At 49.8% G+C, this 14134-nt stretch overlaps 1 protein-coding gene across 2 annotated transcripts in view; it reads right to left on the bottom strand.

Moving 5' to 3' along the window:
* The window catches only part of sema7a (semaphorin 7A (JohnMiltonHagen blood group)), a 69873-nt gene that overhangs the window by 14681 nt on the left and 41058 nt on the right, over positions 1-14134 (bottom strand). For both annotated transcript variants that reach the window (XM_071405136.1, XM_071405137.1), the window contains exons 8-9: positions 9294-9472; positions 2833-2941 (exon numbers count right to left, since the gene is read on the bottom strand). In XM_071405136.1, coding sequence (XP_071261237.1) covers positions 2833-2941; positions 9294-9472 — 288 coding nt within the window. The remainder of the gene's footprint in view (positions 1-2832; positions 2942-9293; positions 9473-14134) is intronic.

The raw sequence follows: 14134 nt of genomic DNA, 5'->3' as shown, positions 1-14134 counted from the left end.
GTGATCTCCAGCCTTGTCCTCGTCAATACTCACACCTGTGTTAACGAGAGACATGATGTCAGCTGGTCCTTTTATGGCAGGGCTGAAATGCAGTTGAAATGTTTTTTTGGAGTATTCAGTTCATTTGCATGGCAAATTAATTGCAATTCATCTGATCACTCTTCACAACATTCTGGAGTATATGCAAATTGCCATCATACAAACTGAGGCAGCAGACTTTGTAAAAATGTATATTTGTGTCATTCTCAAAACTTTTGGCCACGACTGTATGTGTCCTGGAGGGCAGGTAGTTTGCCCCCAGTGATGTGTCAGACCTCACTACCCTCTGGAGAGCCCTCCGGTTGCGGGCGGTGCAGTTGCCGTAGCAAGCGGTGATACAGCCAGATAGGATGCTCTCAACTGTGCATCTGTAAAAGTTTGTGAGGGTTTAAGGTGCCAAGCCAAATTTCAGGCGCTGTTGCACCTTCTTCACCACACTGTCTGTGTGGGTGGACTATTTCAGTTTGTCAGTGATGTGTACGCCGAGGAACTTGAAGCTTTTCCACCTTCTCCACTGGGGTCCCGTCGATGTGGATAGGGGGATGCACCCTCTGCTGTTTCCTGAAGTCCACGATCATCTCCTTTGTTTTGTTGACGTTGAGTGAGAGGTTATTTTTCTGGCACTACACTCCCAGAGCCCTCACCTCCTCCCTGTAGGCTGTCTCATCGTTGTTGGTAATCAGGCCTACTACTGTTGTGTCATCTGCAAACTTGATGGTTGAGTTAGAGGCGTGCGTGGCCACGCAGTCGTGGGTGAACAGGGAGTACAGGAGAGGGCTGAGAACGCACCCTTGTGGGGCCCCTGTGTTGAGGATCAGCGGGGTGGAGATGTTGTTTCCTACCTTCACCACCTGGGGGCGGCCCGTCAGGAAGTTCAGGACCCAGTTGCACAAGGAGGAGTTCAGACCCAGGGCCCTGAGCTTAGTGATGAACTTGTAGGGCACTATGGTGTTGAAGGCTGAGCTGTAGTCAATGAACAGCATTCTTACATCAGTATTCCTCTTGTCCAGATGGGACAGGACAGTGTGCAGGGTGATGGCAATTGCATCGTCTGTGGATCTATTGGGGCGGTAAGCAAATTTGAGTGGGTCTAGGGTGTCAGGTAAGGTAAGGTAGAGGTGATATGATCCTTGACTAGTCTCTCAAAGCACTTCATGATGACAGAAGTGAGTGCTACGGGGCGGTAGTCATTTAGCTCAGTTATCTTTGCCTTCTTGGGTACAGGAACAATGGTGGCCATCTTGAAGCATGTGGGGACATGGATAGGGAGAGATTGAATATGTCCGTAAACACACCAGCCAGCTGGTCTGCGCATGTTCTGAGGACGTGGCTAGGGATGCCGTCTGGGCCGGCAGCCTTGCGAGGGTTAACACGCTTAAATGTCTTAATCACGTCTGCCACGGAGAGCGAGAGGCCACAGTCCTTGCTAACGAGCCGCGTCAGTGGCACTGTGTTATCCTTAAAGCGGGCGAAGAAGGTGTTTAGCTTATCCGGAAGCAAGACATCGGTGTCCGTGACGTAGCGGGTTGGTTTTCCTTTTGTAGTCCGTGATTGTCTGTAGACCCTGCCACATACGTCTCGTGTCTGAGCCGTTGAATTGTGACTCCACTTTGTCTCTATACTGACGTTTTGCCAGTTTTATTGCCTTGCGGAGGGAATAATTACACTGTTTTGTATTCTGCCATATTCCCAGTCACCTTGCCATGGTTAAATGCGGTGGTTCGCGCTTTCAGTTTTGCACGAATGCTGCCATCTATCCACGGTTTCTGGTTAGGGTAGGTTTTAATAGTCACAGTGGGTACAACATCTCCTATACGCTTCCTGAAAACTCACTTATCAGTGTATTTGTCAATATTATTCTCTGAAGCTACCCAGAACATATCCCAGTCCGCGTGAACAAAACAATCTTGAAGCGTGGATTTCGATTGGTCAGACCAGTGTTGGATAGTCATTAGGACCGGTCCTTCCTGTTTGAGTTTCTGCCTATAGGAAGGGAGGAGCAAAATGGAGTCGTGGTCAGATTTGCCGAAGGGAGGGCGCGGGAGGGCCTTGTAGGCATTTCAGAAAGTTGAGTAGCAGTGGTCCAACGTTTTACCAGCGCGATTTACTAGTCAATGTGTTGGTAGAACTTCGGTAGCCTTTTCCTCAAATTTGCTTTGTTAAAATCTCCAGCTACAATAAATGCCGCCTCAGGATATGTGGTTGCTCTAATGCTGTTGTCAGGCGCAATCTACTCGACAGGCGCAGCACATACAGGCAACTATGAGTCACAGTTGGAGATATTATGTGTCATGACTGCAGCAGCCACAGCCCCAGCCACAGCTTTAGAAAGACATGTGGAAACTGATGTGAACTCTGAGCTGTAGAGCCTCATGGTTCCATGCTTTAGTCAGCTATACAGGCCAGGCCAGGGAGGGTTCAGCTTTAGGGTGTGTCCTCAAATGCCACCCTATTCCCTATGTAGTGCACTACCTTTGACCAGGGCTTTGGAAAGTAGTGCACTATATAGGGAATAGGGTGCCATGTCTGTGGAATACTGATGTTCCTATAAGGCACACAGAGACACATTTTCCTCCTATCCACCCTGGAATAACGACTCTCAAACTTTCCTTTGTTTTCAGTCACTTGTTATTTATGGTCCACATGACACTGGCTGAAATATTTCTGATTCTCCAGAATAAGAAGACAACAGACTCCTTCGTTAAAACGAGAGCAGAGATGTACATGTAGCTGCAGAATAGAAAATATGTTTCTAGTCCTGGAAGATGGAGGAAAAAAAGCAGAATTCCTTACTGTTCCGGGTCTTGGTTTGGGAATCTCTTCACTGTATCCCCTGAAGAGAGAGTTCTGGAATATCCTGTCGATCTCTTCCATGGAGTAGACGCAGACAGCTGTGCCATTCCTATTGGTGGAGAGAACAGGTTAGACTCAGGTTAGATTGCTCATCTTCAAATCAAATCTAATTTTATTAGTCACATGTGCCGAATACAACAGGTGTAGTAGACCTTACAGTGAAATGCTTACTTATGAGCCCCTAACCAACAATGCAGTTTAAAAAAAACTACGGATAAGAATAAGAAATAAAAGTAATTAAAGAACAGCAGTAAAATAACAACAGCGAGACTATATACAGGGGGTACTGATACAGAGTCAATGTGCGAAGGCACCGGTTAGTTGATGTAGGTAGACCTAGACTTGGCGCTCCGGTACCGCTTGCCATGCGGTAGCAGAGAGAACAGTCTATGACTAGGGTGGCTGGAGTCTGACAATTTTTAGGGCCTTCCTCTGACACCGCCTGGTATAGAGGTCCTGGATGGCAGGAAGCTTGGCCCCAGTGATGTACTGGGTCGTACGCACTACCCTCTGTAGTGCCTTGCGGTCGGAGGCCGAGCAGTTGCATACCAGGCAGTGATGCAACCAGTCAGGACGCTCTCGATGGAGCAGCTGTAGAACCTTTTGAGGATCTGGGGGCCCATGCCAAATCTTTTCAGTCTCCTGAGGGGGAATAGGTTTTGTCGAGCTCTCTTCACAACTGTCTTGGTGTGCTTGGACCATGTTAGTTTGTTGGTGATGTGGATACCAAGGAACTTGAAGCTCTCAACCTGCTCCACTACAGCCCCGTCGATGAGAATGGGGGCGTGCTTGGTCTTCTTTTTCCTGTAGTCCACAATCATCTCCTTTGTCTTGATCACGTTGAGGGAGAGGTTGTTGACCTGGCACCACACAACCAGGTCTCTGACCTCCTCCCTATAGGCTGTCTCATCGTTGTCGGTGATCAGGTCTGTAGCCCCAATAATTTTAATGATTATTTATTTGAATTGTGCGCCCTCCAATTTCACTGGAAGTTGTCGACAGGTGTTCCGCTGGCCCTAAGAAGTTCAGAACATGGTTCTCTTCCTCAGGAAAAACCTTTCCCAGCTTGCACAGTGGATCTGGGCCGATTCCGGCTTGGAGTCGGGGTACTGGGCCGACGTCATGTTGTCTGAGTCTGGGCCGCCTTTGGTAGTGTTACTTATGGCTAGGATGTGAGGATTGAGCTTGGGCAGATTCCGGTGTGAGTTATCTGGCCCAAATATATTTATTGGGGCTCAGGACGATTCCGGTGAGAGTTATCTGGACCAAATATATTTATTGGGGCTCAGGACGATTCCGGTGAGAGTTATCTGGACCAAATATATTTATTGGGGCTCAGGACGATTCCGGTAAGAGTTATCTGGACCAAATATATTTATTGGGGCTCAGGACGATTCCGGGAAGAGTTATCTGGACCAAATATATTTATTGGGGCTCAGGACGATTCCGGTGAGAGTTATCTGGCCCAAATCTATTACTTGGGGCTCGGGCCTATTAGGGCTACTCTCTGGCAGATGATTACACGGGCTACTTTAAAAATTAACATTTATTTATTTATTTATTTTGCCGAGTGGCGGAGCGTTCTAAGACACTGTATCACAATGCAAACTGCGTTCCTACAGAAGCTGGTTCGAGACCCATGCCGGGCGCGACCGGGAGACCTATGAGATGACGAACAATTGGCCCAGGGTCGTCCGAGTTAGGGGAAGGATTGGCTGGCCGGGATGTCCTCGTCCCATCGCGCTGTAGTGACTCCTGTGGTGGGCCAGGCGCATGCACTCTGACACGGTATAATTTGTATGTATAAAATGTATAATAGTAATATTTAAAATTACTAAAATCGGGTAATTTTGTATACATTTATTTAAATTTGCATCGGGCCGCTTCTGGGGGGATTCTGGTAAGATGCTGGCAAAGTTGGCTGAATTCCTTCTCCTTCTCTTTCCCCCTCATAAACATCCTGCCCCCCTTCCTTCTCCTTCTGCATTCCCCCTCATAAACATCCTGCCCTCCTTCCTTCTCCTTCTGCATTCCCCCTCATAAACATCCTGCCCCCCTTCCTTCTCCTTCTGCATTCCCCCTCATAAACATCCTGCCCCCCTTCCTACTCCTTCTGCATTCCCCCTCAAAAACATCCTGCCCCCCTTCCTTCTCCTTCTGCATTCCCCCTCATAAACATCCTGCCCCCCCTTCCTGCTCCTTCTGCATTCCCCCTCATAAACATCCTGCCCCCCTTCCTGCTCCTTCTGCATTCCCCCTCATAAACATCCTGCCCCCCCTTCCTTCTCCTTCTGCATTCCCCCTCATAAACATCCTGCCCCCCCTTCCTTCTCCTTCTGCATTCCCCCTCATAAACATCCTGCCCCCCCCTTCCTTCTCCTTCTGCATTCCCCCTCATAAACATCCTGCCCCCCCCTTCCTTCTCCTTCTGCATTCCCCCTCATAAACATCCTGCCCCCCCTTCCTTCTCCTTCTGCATTCCCCCTCATAAACATCCTGCCCCCCTTCCTTCTCCTTCTGCATTCCCCCTCATAAACATCCTGCCCCCCCTTCCTTCTCCTTCTGCATTCCCCCTCATAAACATCCTGCCCCCCTTCCTTCTCCTTCTGCATTCCCCCTCATAAACATCCTGTCCTCCTTCCTTCTCCTTCTGCATTCCCCCTCATAAACATCCTGTCCTCCTTCCTTCTCCTCCTGCATTCCCCCTCATAAACATCCTGCCCCCCCTTCCTTCTCCTTCTGCATTCCCCCTCATAAACATCCTGCCCCCCTTCCTTCTCCTTCTGCATTCCCCCTCATAAACATCCTGCCCCCCCCCTTCCTTCTCCTTCTGCATTCCCCCTCATAAACATCCTGCCCCCCCTTCCTTCTCCTTCTGCATTCCCCCTCATAAACATCCTGCCCCCCTTCCTTTTCCTTCTGCATTCCCCCTCATAAACATCCTGCCCCCCCCCTTCCTTCTCCTTCTGCATTCCCCCTCATAAACATCCTGCCCCCCCTTCCTTCTCCTTCTGCATTCCCCCTCATAAACATCCTGCCCCCCCTTCCTTCTCCTTCTGCATTCCCCCTCATAAACATCCTGTCCCCCTTCCTTCTCCTTCTGCATTCCCCCTCATAAACATCCTGTCCCCCTTCCTTCTCCTTCTGCATTCCCCCTCATAAACATCCTGTCCCCCTTCCTTCTCCTTCTGCATTCCCCCTCATAAACATCCTGCCCCCCCCTTCCTTCTCCTTCTGCATTCCCCCTCATAAACATCCTGCCCCCCCCCTTCCTTCTCCTTCTGCATTCCACCTCATAAACATCCTGCCCCCCCCTTCCTTCTCCTTCTGCATTCCCCCTCATAAACATCCTGCCCCCCTTCCTTCTCCTTCTGCATTCCCCCTCATAAACATCCTGCCCCCCCCCCCTTCCTTCTCCTTCTGCATTCCCCCTCATAAACATCCTGCCCCCCCTTCCTTCTCCTTCTGCATTCCCCCTCATAAACATCCTGCCCCCCCTTCCTTCTCCTTCTGCATTCCCCCTCATAAACATCCTGTCCCCCTTCCTTCTCCTTCTGCATTCCCCCTCATAAACATCCTGTCCCCCTTCCTTCTCCTTCTGCATTCCCCCTCATAAACATCCTGTCCCCCTTCCTTCTCCTTCTGCATTCCCCCTCATAAACATCCTGCCCCCCCCTTCCTTCTCCTTCTGCATTCCCCCTCATAAACATCCTGCCCCCCCCCTTCCTTCTCCTTCTGCATTCCCCCTCATAAACATCCTGCCCCCCCTTCCTTCTCCTTCTGCATTCCCCCTCATAAACATCCTGTCCCCCTTCCTTCTCCTTCTGCATTCCCCCTCATAAACATCCTGCCCCCTTCCTTCTCCTCCTTCATTCCCCCTCATAAACATCCTGTCCCCCTTCCTTCTCCTTCTGCATTCCCCCTCATAAACATCATGCCCCCCCCTTCCTTCTCCTTCTGCATTCCCCCTCATAAACATCCTGCCCCCCCCTTCCTTCTCTTTCTGCATTCCCCCTCATAAACATCCTGTCCTCCTTCCTTCTCCTTCTGCATTCCCCCTCATAAACATCCTGCCCCCCCTCCTTCTCCTTCTGCATTCCCCCTCATAAACATCCTGCCCCCTTCCTTCTCCTTCTGCATTCCCCCTCATAAACATCCTGCCCCCCTTCCTTCTCCTTCTGCATTCCCCCTCATAAACATCCTGCCCCCCCTTCCTTCTCCTTCTGCATTCCCCCTCATAAACATCCTGCCCCCCTTCCTTCTCCTTCTGCATTCCCCCTCATAAACATCCTGCCCCCCCTTCCTTCTCCTTCTGCATTCCCCCTCATAAACATCCTGCCCCCCTTCCTTCTCCTTCTCTTTCCCCCTCATAAACATCCTGCCCCCCTTCCTTCTCCTCCTGCATTCCCCCTCATAAACATCCTGCCCCCCCTTCCTTCTCCTTCTGCATTCCCCCTCATAAACATCCTGCCCCCCCTTCCTTCTCCTTCTGCATTCCCCCTCATAAACATCCTGCCCCCCCTTCCTTCTCCTTCTGCATTCCCCCTCATACACATCCTGCCCCCCTTCCTTCTCCTTCTGCATTCCCCCTCATAAACATCCTGCCCCCCTTCCTTCTCCTTCTGCATTCCCCCTCATAAACATCCTGTCCCCCTTCCTTCTCCTTCTGCATTCCCCCTCATAAACATCCTGCCCCCCCCTTCCTTCTCCTTCTGCATTCCCCCTCATAAACATCCTTCCCCCCCCTTCCTTCTCCTTCTGCATTCCCCCTCATAAACATCCTGCCCCCCCTTCCTTCTCCTTCTGCATTCCCCCTCATAAACATCCTGTCCCCCTTCCTTCTCCTTCTGCATTCCCCCTCATAAACATCCTGCCCCCTTCCTTCTCCTCCTTCATTCCCCCTCATAAACATCCTGTCCCCCTTCCTTCTCCTTCTGCATTCCCCCTCATAAACATCCTGCCCCCCTTCCTTCTCCTTCTGCATTCCCCCTCATAAACATCCTGCCCCCCCTTCCTTCTCCTTCTGCATTCCCCCTCATAAACATCCTGCCCCCCCTTCCTTCTCCTTCTGCATTCCCCCTCATAAACATCCACTGCCCCCCCTTCCTTCTCCTTCTACATTCCCCCTCATAAACATCCTGCCCCCCCCTTCCTTCTCCTTCTGCATTCCCCCTCATAAACATCCTGCCCCCCCTTCCTTCTCCTTCTGCATTCCCCCTCATAAACATCCTGCCCCCCTTCCTTCTCCTTCTGCATTCCCCCTCATAAACATCCTGCCCCCCTTCCTTCTCCTTCTGCATTCCCCCTCATAAACATCCTGCCCCCCCTTCCTTCTCCTTCTGCATTCCCCCTCATAAACATCCTGCCCCCCTTCCTTCTCCTTCTGCATTCCCCCTCATAAACATCCTGTCCTCCTTCCTTCTCCTTCTGCATTCCCCCTCATAAACATCCTGTCCCCCTTCCTTCTCCTTCTGCATTCCCCCTCATAAACATCCTGCCCCCCCCTTCCTTCTCCTTCTGCATTCCCCCTCATAAACATCCTTCCCCCCCTTCCTTCTCCTTCTGCATTCCCCCTCATAAACATCCTGCCCCCCCTTCCTTCTCCTTCTGCATTCCCCCTCATAAACATCCTGTCCCCCTTCCTTCTCCTTCTGCATTCCCCCTCATAAACATCCTGCCCCCTTCCTTCTCCTCCTTCATTCCCCCTCATAAACATCCTGTCCCCCTTCCTTCTCCTTCTGCATTCCCCCTCATAAACATCCTGCCCCCCTTCCTTCTCCTTCTGCATTCCCCCTCATAAACATCCTGCCCCCCCTTCCTTCTCCTTCTGCATTCCCCCTCATAAACATCCTGCCCCCCCTTCCTTCTCCTTCTGCATTCCCCCTCATAAACATCCACTGCCCCCCCTTCCTTCTCCTTCTACATTCCCCCTCATAAACATCCTGCCCCCCCCTTCCTTCTCCTTCTGCATTCCCCCTCATAAACATCCTGCCCCCCCTTCCTTCTCCTTCTGCATTCCCCCTCATAAACATCCTGCCCCCCTTCCTTCTCCTTCTGCATTCCCCCTCATAAACATCCTGCCCCCCCTTCCTCTACCCTGTCTGCTCTATCCACAGAGGCAATCTACACCGGTCACATCAGGAAAAACCTTTGTTTAACAAAACACTGTTATAATCCACCGGAAGAACCTTTGTTTAACAGAACACTGTTATCTTTGTGTTCTGTTAAAATAGCATTTATTTTTGTCAATGGGAGACCTGCTCAAAAATCTGAGGTAAGCGTGCAGATCTCAAGTCAGAATAACAGCTCCAGTGACATTTTAGTTAGGAATTTGTGGCATTGGGAGAATGCATATGTACAGGAGCTGCTGGGCGATAACAGAGACAGGATCATTTTCTCACCAGCTGCTAGTGAACAGAGCATAGACTCGTGAGTCCCTCCATTCCTCCGCGTGGAGCACGTAGACATCTTGGAGACGGTTGAAGTAGAGCGACTCGTCAGGAATCCCACACACCAGCCGAGCCTTCAGGAACGACGTCCACATGTTCTGCAAGAACCGCTTAGAACCGCCTTCATCCACCTGTAGAATAACATCACCACCATAATCAACATTATCATAACCACCATCATCCTCACCACCATCATCCTCATCACCATCACCACGATCACATCATCATTATCATCATCCTCATCACCATCATCCTCACCACCATCATTCTCACCACGATCACCATCATCACCATCATCTTCACCATCATCCTCATCACTATCATTCTCACCACGATCATCATTATCACCATCATCTTCACCATCATCCTCATCACCATCATCCTCACCACTATCATCCTCATCACCATCATTCTCACCACGATCACCATCATCCTCACCACCATCATCTTCACCATCATCCTCACCACCATCATCTTCACCACCATCATCCTCATCACCATCATTCTCACCACGATCACCATCATCCTCACCACCATCATCTTCACCATCATCCTCACCACCATCATCTTCACCATCATCCTCACCACCATCATCCTCACCACCATCATCTTCACCATCATCATCTTCACCATCATCCTCACCACCATCATTACATTTACATTTACATTTAAGTCATTTAGCAGACGCTCTTATCCAGAGCGACTTACAAATTGGAAAGTTCATACATATTCATCCTGGTCCCCCCGTGGGGAATGAACCCACAACCCTGGCATTGCACACGCCATGCTCTACCAACTGAGCCACACGGGACTACAGGATCATCTTCACCATCATCCTCACTACCATCATCTTCACCACCATCATCATCTTCACCACCACCATCTTCACCACCATCATCTTCACCATCATCTTCACCATCATCCTCACCACCATCATCTTCACCATCATTTTCACCATCATCTTCACCATCATCCTCACCACCATCATCTTCACCATCATCTTCACCACCATCTTCACCACCATCATCCTCACCACCATCATCCTCACCATCATCATCTTCACCACTATCATCTTCACCATCATTCTCAACACCATCATCCTCACCACCATCATCCTCACCACCATCATCCTCACCACCATCATCCTCACCACCATCATCCTCACCACCATCATCCTCACCACCATCATTATGCAGCTGCACAATGATGACATCATCAGAACAAAGACACTGAAGAAGAACCAAAAGCCAAACGAAGGTCTTCATTTCAATGCTTCCACGACTGTGACCCCTTTAAATCGGACCAGTGACAAACACGGAACCGAGATAGATGTCTCACAGTGGAAGTTGAGTCTTTGAAGGCCGTGTAGTGTTCATCTGCACAGATGGGTTTTGTTCCTGATTATCTAATCTCTTCACATAAAAAATAAACAAAACATACAGTAGCTAGAATGTTAGTGGCCTTCAAGATTCACAGGTGGTATGGTTAGCCTACATTACAGTATATACAGTCTTCTCCAACAAATAGCTGGGCTGCTAGAAGGGAGGGCCTTGTACTGCAGTAGAATAAACAGACATGGTGCTGTTACAGCAGTTCTCGGGAATGACTGGAATCTGTGGGATATGGGGAGTGTTGGTGCAGTTAGAACCCGATAGAACTAGATAGAACTAGGGTTCAGAGCTTGATGAAAAACACTTGTAATCTATCCTGGAATCAGATCAGTAAAATCACTTGTAATCTATCCTGGAGTCAGATCAGTTTGTGCTGTATAACCATCTCCTGTGGTAGGTGTCATGCCCAACATATGCACGCGTTAAGCCAGGATGTTTGCATCACAACACTGAAGTGTAAGAGGTCTCCAAATGTTGGAATGGACTGGATCTTTATATATACCACTTGGGTCCTGTTTCAGTAATAACGATATTTGACCTTCTTGTTGCGTGTCTGATAATCTACCGTTTATTTAGGAGTGGTTAAAACATGCTAATAATGGTCCTTTGAGTATATCTAAAAAGGTTTTGTATACCTCCACTGGTATGCCATCCAGCCCTGGAGTTTGGTATACCTCCACTGGTATGTCATCCAGCCCTGGAGTTTGGTATACCTCTACTGGTATGCCATCCAGCCCTGGAGTTTGGTATACCTCCACTGGTATGCCATCCAGCCCTGGAGTTTGGTATACCTCCACTGGTATGTCATCCAACCTGGAGTTTGGTATACCTCCACTGGTATGCCATCCAGCCCTGGAGTTTGGTATACCTCCACTGGTATGCCATCTAGCCCTGGAGTTTGGTATACCTCCACTGGTATACCATCTAGCCCTGGAGTTTGGTATACCTCCACTGGTATGCCACCCAGCCCTGGAGTTTGGTATACCTCCACTGGTATGCCATCTAGCCCTGGAGTTTGGTCTACCTCCACTGGTATGCCATCCAACCCTGGAGTTTGGTATACCTCCACTGGTATGTCATCCAGCCCTGGAGTTTGGTATACCTCCACTGGTATGCCATCCAGCCCTGGAGTTTGGTATACCTCCACTGGTATACCATCTAGCCCTGGAGTTTGGTATACCTCCACTGGTATGCCACCCAGCCCTGGAGTTTGGTATACCTCCAATGGTATACCATCTAGCCCTGGAGTTTGGTATACCTCCACTGGTATGCCACCCAGCCCTGGAGTTTGGTATACCTCCACTGGTATGCCATCCAGCCCTGGAGTTTGGTATACCTCCACTGGTATACCATCTAGCCCTGGAGTTTGGTATACCTCCACTGGTATGCCACCCAGCCCTGGAGTTTGGTATACCTCCACTGGTATGCCATCTAGCCCTGGAGTTTGGTATACCTCCACTGGTATACCATCTAGCCCTGGAGTTTGGTATACCTCCACTGGTATGCCACCCAGCCCTGGAGTTTGGTCTACCTCCACTGGTATGCCATCCAGCCCTGGAGTTTGGTCTACCTCCACTGGTATACCATCTAGCCCTGGAGTTTGGTATACCTCCACTGGTATGCCACCCAGCCCTGGAGTTTGGTATACCTCCACTGGTATGCCACCCAGCCCTGGAGTTTGGTCTACCTCCACTGGTATGCCACCCAGCCCTGGAGTTTGGTCTACCTCCACTGGTATACCATCTAGCCCTGGAGTTTGGTATACCTCCACTGGTATGCCACCCAGCCCTGGAGTTTGGAATACCTCCACTGGTATGCCATCCAGCCCTGGAGTTTGGTATGCCTCCACTGGTATGCCATCCAGCCCTGGAGTTTGGTCTACCTCCACTGGTATGCCATCCAGCCCTGGAGTTTGGTATACCTCCACTGGTATGCCATCTAGCCCTGGAGTTTGGTATACCTCCACTGGTATACCATCTAGCCCTGGAGTTTGGTATACCTCCACTGGTATGCCACCCAGCCCTGGAGTTTGGTATACCTCCACTGGTATGCCATCTAGCCCTGGAGTTTGGTCTACCTCCACTGGTATGCCATCCAACCCTGGAGTTTGGTATACCTCCACTGGTATGTCATCCAGCCCTGGAGTTTGGTATACCTCCACTGGTATGCCATCCAGCCCTGGAGTTTGGTATACCTCCACTGGTATACCATCTAGCCCTGGAGTTTGGTATACCTCCACTGGTATGCCACCCAGCCCTGGAGTTTGGTATACCTCCACTGGTATACCATCTAGCCCTGGAGTTTGGTATACCTCCACTGGTATGCCACCCAGCCCTGGAGTTTGGTATACCTCCACTGGTATGCCATCCAGCCCTGGAGTTTGGTATACCTCCACTGGTATACCATCTAGCCCTGGAGTTTGGTATACCTCCACTGGTATGCCACCCAGCCCTGGAGTTTGGTATACCTCCACTGGTATGCCATCTAGCCCTGGAGTTTGGTATACCTCCACTGGTATGCCATCCAGCCCTGGAGTTTGGTATACCTCCACTGGTATACCATCTAGCCCTGGAGTTTGGTATACCTCCACTGGTATGCCACCCAGCCCTGGAGTTTGGTCTACCTCCACTGGTATGCCATCCAGCCCTGGAGTTTGGTCTACCTCCACTGGTATACCATCTAGCCCTGGAGTTTGGTATACCTCCACTGGTATGCCACCCAGCCCTGGAGTTTGGTATACCTCCACTGGTATGCCACCCAGCCCTGGAGTTTGGTCTACCTCCACTGGTATGCCACCCAGCCCTGGAGTTTGGTCTACCTCCACTGGTATACCATCTAGCCCTGGAGTTTGGTATACCTCCACTGGTATGCCACCCAGCCCTGGAGTTTGGTATACCTCCACTGGTATGCCATCCAGCCATGGAGTTTGGTATACCTCCACTGGTATGCCATCTAGCCCTGGAGTTTGGTATACCTCCACTGGTATGCCATCTAGCCCTGGAGTTTGGTATACCTCCACTGGTATGCCATCCAGCCCTGGAGTTTTCCCAGACTTAAAGGCTTTAATTGCATCAAGCAGTTCCTCCTCTGTAATTTGGCCTTCACATGAGTCTTTCTGTACAGATGTTGATTTCACATTATTATTAGGAAACAAATCCATACAATTATCTTCGGTTAGTGGAGATGGAGGAGCCTGAAACGAAAACATATTCTTAAAGTACTTTACTTCCTCTTTCAAAATATCATTTGGTGAATCATGACTCCATCATTTGTAACAAGTTTTAATAAAAAAAATTGGTAGCATTTCTATATTGAAGATTGAAAAATAATTTGGTTAATTTTTCCCCATATTCCATCCAGTTCGCTTTATTATTATAATATATTACACTGGATCTTTCTTGA

Source organism: Salvelinus alpinus, chromosome 6, assembly GCF_045679555.1.
Source record: "Salvelinus alpinus chromosome 6, SLU_Salpinus.1, whole genome shotgun sequence".
Taxonomy (NCBI): domain Eukaryota; kingdom Metazoa; phylum Chordata; class Actinopteri; order Salmoniformes; family Salmonidae; genus Salvelinus; species Salvelinus alpinus.
This window is presented reverse-complemented; position numbering and strand designations above follow the sequence as displayed.